At 32.7% G+C, this 13797-nt stretch overlaps 1 protein-coding gene across 5 annotated transcripts in view; it reads left to right on the top strand.

Annotated features, from left to right (window-relative positions):
• Nucleotides 1-13797, top strand: part of LOC113521466 (regulating synaptic membrane exocytosis protein 1) — a 142337-nt gene that overhangs the window by 112917 nt on the left and 15623 nt on the right. For 4 of the 5 annotated variants that reach the window (XM_031912904.2, XM_031912900.2, XM_052899013.1 and 1 more), the window contains exons 5-12: nucleotides 5417-5531; nucleotides 6689-6842; nucleotides 7624-7857; nucleotides 8530-8705; nucleotides 9184-9318; nucleotides 9899-10143; nucleotides 11165-11289; nucleotides 12120-12291. In XM_031912904.2, coding sequence (XP_031768764.2) covers nucleotides 5417-5531; nucleotides 6689-6842; nucleotides 7624-7857; nucleotides 8530-8705; nucleotides 9184-9318; nucleotides 9899-10143; nucleotides 11165-11289; nucleotides 12120-12291 — 1356 coding nt within the window. The remainder of the gene's footprint in view (nucleotides 1-5416; nucleotides 5532-6688; nucleotides 6843-7623; nucleotides 7858-8529; nucleotides 8706-9183; nucleotides 9319-9898; nucleotides 10144-11164; nucleotides 11290-12119; nucleotides 12292-13797) is intronic. The other variant, XM_031912903.2, reaches the window with a different exon arrangement.

The raw sequence follows: 13797 nt of genomic DNA, 5'->3' as shown, positions 1-13797 counted from the left end.
GCTTTTGCAATTTACAATTGATTTAGATGACTATTTTTTTATACCACGAGAATTGCAAATAAGCAGTAGGATGTGGATAACTGCAATGCTGCCCTTTATTAAATAAATTGATTAATTTTATCGTATTTTTAAACGATAACACCCATACAAAACCAATACACAGATACTTCTCACAAAGATGGCAGTGTATCTTTGTAAGAATTATTTGTTCTTCTATTCACCTGTATTTTCTGAAATAGTAATAATATTTATGATATGTGCGGGTACAATCATATTTGAACTGCAGTTATTTATGGCCCAACAATTATTTGGTGCATTGACTATTATAGGTATAAATACATATACTTTCTAGTAAAAACTAGGGCTAAAACAGCAGATTTAAAAATATAAATCTTACACTGTTGGAATTTAATAATGTTGTTATTTCATATATACTTATAATATAAAGGATATTCAGCGCATAAGATATGTAAAATACTACGAGTATTTTCAATTTTTTCGAAGACCACTAAAAGTATGATTATTGTTTGTCAAACAAAAGGAAACTAATATTTTATTTGTAATATTAACCTATTTACCTTGACAACGATAATGTAATGATGTGCTTATTCAATGTGTATAAAGTAGGGCGAGGTAGAATTTGATTGATGTATGAGTAAGCCCTCGAGCATTCCGGGTAGCCGCGGGGCGGAAAATCAACATTCCGACCTCATGCCCCACCGGACCTGACAATGTAGCTTCGTAATATCTTTGACGCTTAAATAATGCCTATTTAACTTCCCTGGTAAAAATTCCGTTCCAAAAATATATACAATAAAATAATATACCTCTAGAATTTAATGGTTTGGATATAACAAAGCTGATACTATGGGAAAGTAGATGCTTTTTATTATTAATAAGGCTATTTTTCATTTTAAATACGCGGGTGAAGTCAGAGCACAGTTTGTGTTATTATCACGTCAAAAACTTCATACCAAATTGATGACGAGATCGCTAAAAAATATCTACTTTTTCAATCTATATATTCCTTTAGGAGCGTTATTCGGTTTTACGAATAGATACTATCGCTGAATTTGAACTTATAATAATACCCTTTCTGTTACATACAATAAATAATTTATAATAGCAAAAAGCTAAAAGATTCAATTTCTACACTTGTCCGAATTTCGTATAATCCTGTGAGATTGTATTAATTTGCTCGGCAATCTATTTATAAACGATTTTAGAAACTGGGTCATAGTTTGCTGGTTTTTTACCAGGGGTACCTTTAACCCTTATTTACGTCTCTCTAGACTGCCATGCAAGTATAATTAATTTTATTATAAATAACAAACTTTATGTAGTAGTGGCGATAACTGTTTGGGTGTGATCGTATAACAAACATCTATTTTAATATAATGAAATCGTAAGGGTCGTTTATACTCATACACTCGGCTCTCTCGAGGAACTAGGGAAGCTAAAAATAGGCAATGGGACCCTAGAGAATTATTTTTAGTATTTACATATGTTTGCTTATTATATCATCACTATCTATATTATTATAATCAAATAGGTATTAACCCAACTTTTTCAGTCTTATCAAAATTAGTCAAGCGAATTAAGAGAAAAGAGAGAAAAGAGAAGGAGAAACTTGACCATGACTTAATCCCTCTATTCTATGATATCGTGTAGAACATTAAAGATTTTGATAGTTGGATATTGTGCATTTATTTAAAAGTGTTACCTGGACATGTCTTTATAAAATTATGTAAAACAAATTGTTATTTTTTACTTCTACCATGACGAAATTGCAAGCACAGCTAAACATAAATCAAAAGAGGTGAACTTTGTAATTGAAAACAAATAAAAGGCGTCTCTTGTTTGTGATTACATTTAGTTTATTTTTTTATTGAATACGAAACAACAATATTGCAGGTGTGCGGTAAAACTAGGTCAATTAGTATACTCGTATGGTGCCTGTATTATGTATAATAGGTACTATATGTGAGCTCTGTAAAGAATACGTCGACAAAAACAAAATAGGTATGATTGTATTTGATATCGACCGTGGGAAAAATAAGTCATTCGACACAAACAATACACCTAACAGTAGGTAATAACTTTTTTCATTTAGAATGGCTATTTCATAATTAAAAAAATTGTTGAAGGTTTTAATTAATAAATATAAAATAATCTGATATAAATCGCCATTTCACATAGATAACTGAAAGTGTTTCGTTATTTGATATTATTTCACAAATAAAACCAGAAAAAGGAAAAGTATCTTGAAAGACACTTTTTACTATATACTTATAAAAGATTGATAAATATCCTTATAGTTAATATATTAAATTTTATTTAATTAAGTTAAAAAAGACAATAAGTATAATGGAATCTAAATGGTACGTTATTAAAAAAACGCAAATTACCCTCACCAAATAAAAATGCATTTAATATTATAATATCTTCCAATGACGAAAAAAGTGTCGTGTTCATATTACATTTCCATAAGCTCCATGATACCGAACGCCCCATAAAGTATTGATCTCATCTAAAATAAAAAATGAGAGACGCCTAAGTATTTGTCAGTACTGAGAAGTTGATCGTGGAATTTATGATCATTTCTCAATATTCATAGCGAAATATCGAGTGCGCGCGGAGAACGTTGGCACGCATTGTTAGTGGATTCCGTCTTTAAAGGTAGACACAAACTGCGGACTTATTTGAATTCCCTCCATTTCGTTCCAATTCAGTATCTCATAACAATGAACTGAATGTAATTTGAGTCTGAATGACTTTGAGATTATTTCATAAGCGATCAATATTGATTTAATTCAGCCTATATCTATCTGGTCTCGATTTCAGAGTGATATTAAAGCCTTTCTTATGTACAGTTAAAATATTATTTAAAGTAATGATCTATCTGTATTAATAATAACAATTGAATTTAAGTCAAATTAAATATATTTCATAAGTGATTTATATATTTTAATGGAACTAAATGACTACTATCAGTAGTACAATGTACCTATAATACATAATGGTCGAACTATATACGGATACAATTGATTACAAAATTAATAATAGAGTGGTTCTGATGATAAATTATTCCTATAATTTTTTCATCGTGTCTATAGACTTATTCCTATTATAATAATGATGATGAATCAATTCCAAATAACATTTAAACATTAATTTACTTTTGTGCAAGCAAGCACCTAAATTAGAACAAAGTACATTGTTGGACACATCTTGATTAAATCTGATATACCTGTATTTACAGGTATACTGATATACTGTACGACAGTTAACCGCTGTTTCTGGTTCTTTAGCGTTGTTACCCAAACCATAGCAAATATAACTACCTCATAGTACTTTCTATCTGAACCCAAAACTAGTTTTAAGAACTAGCCAATACAATTAATAAAACTAAATATTAAACTAACAATTAGATTCGATGGTATTTGTATCAATATTTCTGTTATCCAGTCTGAAAGCGTTTTCAGGTACGTCACGGAAGAAATATCAGCTGGCAAATCTTGAATTGTCGGACAGTAAATTTTTTAATCAAGAGGTTCAAATTATCTATAAATAATTTTGAAATGCAAAAAATTACTCATTGAAATAATTTAAAATACATTATACATCACATACAAATTTTGCATCACATATGACGACTTAATAAAGATGCCTATATATATTTATATCAAATAAAGTATATCCAGGACAATAAAATACTAAAATGCAAATTTCCGTTGTCTCTTTATGTAATGCTTAGTAATCTCTATCATAACTACCCATTAACGTATAACTGCTAGAAACTAGATTCCCCGCAAAGGAGGATATTAGCGTACAACTATACCACACTAAATAGGTGGTAAATAAGTTTAATTCAAGTTTATATAGTTCCCTATTTTAGTTTCTTCATCCGTAATTGAAATTTAATGCTTTATGGAAAAAGCGTGGGAATGTAGGAACAGTATGGCACTGTTTTTTTTTTCATTTAAATTATTTATCTAAAAACCGCACTCCTACCAACACATTCCTTCTATGTTAATATAAATTAATGTGCGACAAAATAAGAAAAGCTGGCCATCGAATCAAGATTGTCTAGTCGCTGTCCTCATCTGGAGCTGACATTGAACTTAACCGTAAGAATATATAAGCCCTATTATGTAAGAGATTACCTAGAGACCATCCAAAGGGCTTACTAAGCACAGAATTTGTGGTCTTCATTCAGTCCGCTAACTCAATTAGATATTGCTATAGGATAGGATCCTGCGACCTGCTTTCTTATACCATTGTGTGAAAAGATTTATAAAAAGCCAAAATAAGGGAGGTTATTTACATAAGTAAATCCTACAAATATTTTACTTTTTATCCTAATTCGCATGATCGAAGCCGCTTTTTCCTTGTAAACATTTCCAGAAAAAATACGTTATATCCTATAAACATAAAAGAATATTAATACAAGAATATTATTGAATCGAAAATATCTTCAATTTGAACCAATAGCTCTCTAGGCGGTAATAATTTTGGATTATTTAAAACGGCTTTTTCAAATATATCGAATTATCAATTTACACATACAAATATGACATAAAACTAAACTTGCTTTTCATATATAAAAACTGTTAGCATAAGTATTATTTGTAAATCAATAACATAGATCCTAAATAAGTAATAATATTTTTAGATTTTTATCAAAACATAACTTTAATCGGAATAAACATGGGAGTAATATAATTATCGTGTATTTTTTTTATACCACAAAGGTGGCAAACAAGCATACAGTCCATCGGATAGTAAACGGTCACTCTAGCCTCTGGACACCTGCAACAACAGGAGCGTATAGTTTTATTCCGGATAATAAGAATTAGTTTTGTTAGTAATATACTTGAAATTATATGACTAAGAATATCAATATATAATAATTACACAAAGGCTTGAAGTTCGTACCTGAGGACAGTACCTACCTTGTACTTTGTACTAAGGCATCGCGTCAGGACGGCAACAAGACAAGAGAATGTTTATTATTTCATGTTTCAGTGATCCTTCTGACATAATGCCATAGTACCCGTGCTTACTCATTTTTAGCTATAGGCTATAACTACTACAGTTAACTGTAAGTTGGAGTAAACAGTACACAAAATTTTATTAAAATTGGTTGAACAGTTTTGCAGTACAGCGTGAACAAACATCTCAAAACGGAATATATACATATTAAGATCACTAAATATCAGAAAAAAAAATACACACTAAGATTATTTACTAGATAAAATATCAAGTACAAAAATATTGTACAATAATGAGCTGGTTAGATAAGAAAAAAAAAATACCTTTATAGAAATTAAATATTTTGCACCTGTAATGATATAGAACCCTCAATTAATAAGAAACAAACGTGTTATAGGTACCATTACATTTATGGTTACAGTAACAAAGCTCGGCCCGAGACCGGGGGTGGCGGAAGGCGCCGCCGAGCCCGCACCAACGCCGCCACCCGCACAGCCCCCGCCCTCATCTACCACACAATCAGCGAAGACTGAACGGTATTACGCTCTATACCCTTTCTATATCCATATGTAATGGACTTTAAAGCATCTCAATGACATGACATGATATTATAAATCAATAATTATTGTTTCACATCCACATTACATAAAAAAAAAAGCACTCCGCCGTCTCGCCTATCTATTTGTTTGATGATATGGGATAAACTACAAAAAGTTACTATTCTATTTACTTTTCTTATAATATTCTTAAGTTATCGATTCTCAATTGACAATTTCGAGTTCCACGTAATTTTATTATAAATATATAGATATTATTTTTACACTTACTACATTTGTCAATTCCGACAACTGTTTCGACTTCATCTGAGACTATGTAGATATAAGATAAAAGTACTCTTAAATAAAATTACTGAAGCTCTGTTTTGATAAAACAACATGGTAAAAAATTCTTTATCCGAAGTTACTAACACCATAAAACCTTAATTACGAAAATTATGATTGTACTTACAAGAGAAGGAGGGATGGGCGCTACTAATTAAAATGTACGCCTAAATTGTATCTAAGTAATTTTACGAATCTTCTTAGAAAATTTCGTTTCTCCAACACTCTGGAATAATTGATAATTATGTTTTTTCTCATATAATTGAATCTTCTCTTCGTTAAACCTGTTGTTTCGGACTAACGAAATGAAAATCGATATCGGGAAACCAGCTCTTCTATGATTTAATGAAACTTGAATACATCGTTCATATAATTTTCATTTGTTCTGATCAAATTGATCGCGGATTTCAACAAATTGATATTATTTACTCCCACCTTTCCTTATTAAAAATTATTGTTATTAGTATACATACAGAACTGTAACTAATAAGTACTGTGGTGTCAATTTAAATAAATGAAGTCACTAAATAAAGTATCTATCTTTCCTATTTCTCTAATGAAGCAGCAATGATTACGTAGTTGTGATTCAATATAGTAAATAGCTAATATATAAGCACTTAATAATAAGACATAAAATACTTTAGTATTCGCAATACATATTACTTGTTATGGACAGTACTGTATATCTTATGATGTCTATGAATTAATATTTATATACGATATATACCAATTTCCACCAAGGGAACGAGCAAGATATTTGCCAGTTAGTATTAAAAAAATACGGAACTTATTCGTTTCGGCATTTGTTATAGCGAGGCAGGAAAAGCACCTTCAAGAGCTGGTGCGTGTCGAGTATGCCTAAAAGCATTGAAACCAGGCGAGGTGTTTCACATATGTAATGGCTGTCAACATCGCGTCTGTGAAGACTGCTCCTCATACTCGAAACCGGCAAGCGATGAAGAAGCGGTAAGCCACAAAGAAGTTTACGAAGTCTTTTCCATAAAATTATTTTGTTACCTATTGACAAAAATATAGTTGTTATGTATGATTATTTATCTAAGCTCACCGATGATTTAAGCCTGATGACTTACTCATTATGACTGCATGAAATTCATCATTTAGATGATGACATTTCTAATATTTCCTGGAATAAAAATTTGTCCCAAAAAATTTACTAGTCAAGTTTTTTATTTTAACAAGAAATAAAAATAATCTAATATAAATTTTTTAACCAGGACCGAGAGTATTTGTAGATCGCCAAGGACGCGTCTAATATAAGGAGTTTTTCATATACGTCAAATAGCTTTCTATCTCCATAAACATGCATGAGTTATAAATGTTCCGCTTGACATTTTTGATGACGTCACATATCTGATGTATATTCCTTAGCTTCCAGCTACCATTGTGCGAAATTTCATCCAAATCCGGTAAATAGTTGGTCTATAAAAATGTAATAATACTTGCGCAGTTAAAATATTCCATTTTTATTGAGAGATGAAAGTGATCGATTACCAACTAATATAACGTTTGATGTTTGAATTTAACATTAATTAAAGATAAGCCGAAAGGAACTGGGGAATCGTACCTACTAACTTATTCCCCTGTACTTTACAGTTTTTGATTTAGATATCACCCTGAATTCACACATCAGATTGATGATGGCATCAATCTGTAATATCACATCAATATATCAATAAATACATCATCATCCAAATACTGATGACTACTCTAAACGAAATGTGTGCAGAACTCGTGGCGGTGCTCAGTATGTCGGCGCAAAGCGGGTCCACGACTGCCGCCCGCAGCGCAGGACAGCACAGATTCCTTGTTAGAGGTGCCTGTGCTGGATGCGCTGCAGCGGCGGCATTCGGAGGCCCGGCTGGGCAGCGGAGGCGCCAGCTCCGGACTAGCTCCGCCCCGGTCGCCCGAATTGCGCAGGCATTCAGATGTATCACCAGCTTCGCTTAAGGAATTAGAAAAGGTAATAGTGTCGATTTTTCTGTAATACCACTGTTAATATTAACATTTAAAATGTATTCTTAGGTGGTAGTTTTAAAATACAAACAATTATGATGTTACACAATGCAGAGGCGATAAAAAAAATGAAATTACGAATAAATAAATAAAAATACTTATATACTTTTGTACAATACTGAAATGGATATTTTATAAATTAAGTGGTATAGTAGTAAATTAAAGAATAACTGCTGAAATAATAAAGGACAATCCAATTTTGGTTAAAATCTCTATCTCAATATGCAATTTTTAAACTTATTTTTGTAATGTGTTTTCAAAAATAACCGTATTATTTAAATATATACATACAAGTGAAAAGGTGAAGAAATATTAGGTAAGCGAATACTCATTCTTTCCTAAAAGAGATCTACTCTACTTATGGTCTACCTATTCTACCCTGTTGTCCACTACATTCGTGAAACATTGTAATTCGTTCTTCTTACGTTGTTCTTATAATCTAATTCTGCCTAGTTCTGTACATGTACTACCTGTTATTCTCTTTAAGCTCTTGTTCAGTGATCTTTCTGTTTTACATAACCACGCCCAGTGTTCCACCTTTATACTGTTATATTAATGGTATACAGTGGATATATACTATTGTTATATGAGTTTGTAACCACGCTGCCCGCGGCGGCAGTTAAAGGGCGGCGGCAGCGCGACACCGGACGTGGAGTCGCGGCGGCCGAGCACCGCGGCGCCGGCCCGCCGGAGATCTGTACGGGCGCCTCGACAACGCTCCTGCGACGAAGACCAACCGGCCGTGCCCCCAGGACACCAGCCCGCGCTCGCCGCACCACCACCCATGTCTAGGAGGTATTTAACCTAGATCTCATATTATCTACTCGTATGTTGTAAAAAACTATGTAATATTATGATTCTACTCAAAATTCATCTTTTTTCTATTTATTAATTTATCGAACGTATAAAATGTTGATAACGATTTAATAATAATTAATAATTTGTCTTAAATTTGAAAAAGATTACGAAATCTAAATATAATCTAAACATTTTATAATACGTGCTATTTAATAAAGTACGAGTATTTGAAATAAACTGATAACTATTACACTATAAAAATGAAACGGACAAGTACAACAGAAACTAACACTTTTGTCACAAAATGTATTCTGCCTTAATGACTATAATTTGGTAATAACAATACAATGCGGATATACATTGACCTACGTATTACAATACGTACACCAATAATCCATCGAAAACATAATAATGTTTCTAATGGTATTTTAACTGAAAAAATAATCACTGAATACCTCAAATATTACCTTTACAGAGCATCAGCAGTGGACGTTGTTGGGGGTGCACAATCACGTAGAGGATCGTACCGTGTCGACGATGCTGAAACTCCCCAAATATCTGGCCTCAGCGTAGACGAAGATCGGCCAATAAGACGCCGTGGTAGCCAACTGTTAGTCTTGATTTTCATAATTATAATAAATTAATTAATATGAATGCCTACCCATCTATCACTAACAAATAGTCTCAATTCATCGATTATTTATTACAAATAAAAAATATTACCAGAAAATGTTAGTAATAAACGATTTTTTTCTTTTCTTTTTATACAACTTAGAATAGCAAACAAGCTGACGACTCACCTGATGGAAACTGGTAACCGTCGCCTATAGACATGAGCAGTACCATGGACATAACAGAGTATACTGTTACGCCCATGATACCCCCATGCGTTGCCATTCCTGAAGACTCAGATGTTATTCCTCTGTACCCTGTAAATTCACGCCATATCCCACCCTTCAAACCGAAACACAGTCATGCAAACACAACTGCTTTACGGTTGAAACACGAATGGGACAGAGGTACCCAAGCAAACGACTCTCATCAAACAAGAGATCTAAGACATTTAGTACTGGTAGGTATAATAAATAATTTACTTTTTAAATAATAATTCCAATTATTTTAAATATATATGAAATACAATATGTAAGTGTATGAAGCCAGTTTTAAGGTATATATTCGCTCATTTACAGACCCGACATAGCAGCGCTGCAGCAACGAACGGGTGCTCTAGGTGCAATGGCGGCACTGACGTCACGCGGATCAGACACAGTAACGGAATCCACACCAACGATAGCGGCCGCCGCGGCCGCTGCTGCCGCCGCACGACAGATGTCCGTCGACGCGGAGGCGATAAAGATCGTCATACACGATGTCGACGACCGAACACCGCGGCGTGTTACATTACGACGGGACCCCAATGATAAGGGTCACAGATGTAAATGGTTTTCTTTTTAAATAAATAATAATTACTTTTAAATCCTTACTGAAAACTGTAATACTAATACATGTGTTTTAGCGCTCAAAAATAAACAAGTTTTCGGAGAAATTGTATTCTGTACTAGAGGATCTACCTATTTCCTCACATTTCCAATATTAAATTTGAAAAATGCAGCAAATAGCAGAATATTACTCACGGAATACCTACAGTTTACCTATTATGTAATAATAAGTACCAAAATACATTAGGACATATTATTATAATGTGTATTAATTTATGTTTTGTGTAGTAATTAATTGTGTATTGTGAGAAATCGTTTGAAATTATGTCTATAGCCACTTTTTATCATTGCACCCCTCGCCATCAACAAGGAATTCATCCACGCTTGAACCTAAATGATCACGTACAATGCGATTTCAAAGGAATTTTCTTCCGTGAACGCTCAGGCTGTGGAATAAGCTCCTTTTCAAAAAAGTGTAATTAAGGTTTCTTCAGAGTCAAGCAATGCGCACGTGACACTCCTAGTGTTGCAGGCGTCCCTCAGCTACAATGACTGTTTACCATCAGACGGGCTGTATGTTTATTTGCCACCTTTGTGGTATAAAAAATAGTAAAATCACCTTCTAGTCCCAAACTAAGCAGAGCTAGTTTCAAGACCTAGAGAAGTGACCTACTCATGAATACATGTTTATATTGTGCGGGGATCAAACCCGTGACCATCGTCTAGTATAATTTATAAAAATAAAAATCAGTTACCGAATATAAGTGCATTAAAAAGAATTAACCAAATAAGTGTAGCAGAACAGCTGCATTTATTTAAGTAATTTTTTTATCGTGTTTGTTATTGTCAGAACAATAAAAAAATATTTGCAAACCCATACGGAAAAGTGAAAATATTTTGGTTAAAAAAGAGAAGATGTAGTCTCATTTTCTTTTAATTAATACACCCGTGTAAAGCCGAAATGGACAACTAGTACAATATATAGAGTGGTATAATATTGTAAATGTTTGTTTATAGCACGTGGCTTCGGTATGCGAGTGGTAGGCGGCAAACCGGACGCAAGCGGACGTCGCGAAGCTGTTATCGTATGGACCGTACCCGGCGGGCCTGCGGACCTGGCCGGCCTGCAACAGGGCGATAAGGTCTCTTGTTCTTTTTCCCTGTCATAGTGAAATGATGTAATTAGCCCCAAGAAAATATATTATTTAAATTGATTTTGTTTTATTATTACAAATTTAATTCATATTTTTTTTTTTACATATATAATAACCGAGTAATTACGCAAACGTGAAAACTATTTATGGCTCCACATAAATGTAATTTGACTATGTATTAATTGAGTCAGATTGTATGTTTATTTGAAAAAATAAATAATTATAAGGATAGTACCATTGCATTATTAAATTATTAACATCCGTTTTATTAATGAATTCTAAATAACTACTAATAATTTACACTTTATTGCATTATTTACAAAAATAATAAATGCAGTAAATTTTAATGAGAAGTGATACAAAAGGTGGCCTTATTATTAAGCAATTTTTTCCAGACAACCTTTAGATAGAGGACATTGAGAAAAAAGACGTAAAACGAAAGGTAGTAGGGCACTACAGAGGTATTGAAACGAACTGTTTGTATTTATATTCAAGTTTATCCAGGCGTGACAGATTAGTGACAGTTTATTCTGAACTAAGGTATAACTTTATACTTAAAGATTTTTATTTCTCTTGAAAACAGAATAGTATTATTTTATCTACTAGACTTAAAGAAATGCAATTAACACAATACATTTTTACATTTTTTTTTTATTTCACTCAGCAATTTATCTTAATCTCATCGGCCAGAAAGTGATAATGATAACATCGAAAATTAAATGTCTATCTAAGTTATATGAATATGGGACAGACACACGTATAAATGAGTTGTGCATAATTTTTATTTTAAAGTACAAAATTGTGTTAAAAATGTGCAGGTGCTAGAGTGGAGCGGTGTGCCACTGACGGAACGCAGTTTCGAAGAAGTATGTGCGGTACTAGAGCGGGGCGGTGATAGCGTCGAACTGCTTGTAGAACCTGCACCGCAGCTCGACGACGCTCCCGCCACGCCCGCCACCACCACCTCTCACCACCACCACGCGCTATACGGTACAAGATACCATTATTACTCCTTCTGTTCACTACTGTTTCACTAAACATAGTTAAATATATACTTGTATATTTTCACATATTAAAGAGTCTCCCATTAGTGTATCTGCTAGTGTATCGGCTGGGATATGGCAATATTATTTCAGGGTACTGAGGCATAACGCGTTAGTCCTTAGAAATGACAATGCATAAAGAGTATCATGGATCAGTATACTCTGTTATTTCCATGATACTGTTTATGCCGGCGCTGGCTACCACTTTCCGTTAGGTAGGTGTCAGCTATTTTGTCATTCTAAGTTAAAAAAATTGACGTGCATACATGAAACGAGTTATGAATACGGATGCAACAAGAAATGTATGTAAGGATAAAGACCTACGCTACAAGAGAATTAGCGTGAAGAGAGAGAATTATATAAGTATCATATACAAGTATATTTAAGAGGTCACCAATGCAGGTTTTGTACTTAATTTTTTCCGAGTTGAAACTCAACAACCCAATTGTACACATGAAATTTCTACCAATAATTTAAAGATTTCACAAAATTATTATGTGTATATAATATATAAACTCATTAAGAATAAAATTCGAAAACTATCTTATTTTACTTCACTTCCCGTAAATCTTACATTAGTTTAAATTTAAGATAATGATGTAATTATTTTGAAAATAGCTAGTTCTTTCTTTCACTATTAGCTAAAGATATAATAAATTATTTCAATATAATCTCTATCTACAGGTATCGACCGCAAATTTTTAGTGTGATAACACTATAAAGTTTTGCAATGCACTAATCTTACGATATGCTCTTTCATGTCATAATAAGGCCGTTTTCGTTTGGTAACTCTAAGTAGGTAGTAAATAGTATCAACCTTATATTATATATCTATAATATTTATCATTATTTAATTCAACTCCATATTGTTAATACGAGTATTATATCCAACAATACCGTTGATTGTAGGTAGAACTTTATGAGCTAAATACATCCATTAATAATGGAGCTTTGAATAGGAGAACAGAATTCATATGAACAAAATCGCAAACAACAGCTAGATGACTAGTTTACGTATACATAGATATATACCCCATTGCCTTATAGGGGAGGCCTATGCCCAGCAGTGGACAGTTAACGACTGTTATTATATAATAATAATAATAAAATACAATAATATTATACGGCGATTCAACGCACAGCGTGCCATATACTAGTAAAAATACAAATAAAAACTTAATTTTAATATCATATCATATAATCTTAGATGATATAGATAGAGTGTCTCCATAGAAATGCTTCTAGAAAAATGGGTCAACTTTTTCATACAATTTTGCGTGATAAAATAATTATAAATTATTCCTTCATAACTTCTATGTTTATTTTGTCTTATAATTACTGCATCTTTTTAATGCGTAAACAATCAATTTATTCACTAAATAATATGTCTAAATACATTTGATGATACTGATAAAAAAACGAGTCAGCTAATTTGACAATTAGCTGACAAAAC

This window comes from Galleria mellonella, unplaced genomic scaffold (genome assembly GCF_026898425.1).
Source record: "Galleria mellonella isolate WM207_F2 unplaced genomic scaffold, CSIRO_AGI_GalMel_v1 utg55, whole genome shotgun sequence".
Taxonomy (NCBI): domain Eukaryota; kingdom Metazoa; phylum Arthropoda; class Insecta; order Lepidoptera; family Pyralidae; genus Galleria; species Galleria mellonella.
Note: the sequence above shows the minus strand (reverse complement) of the source record. Positions and strands in the feature narration are given on the sequence as shown.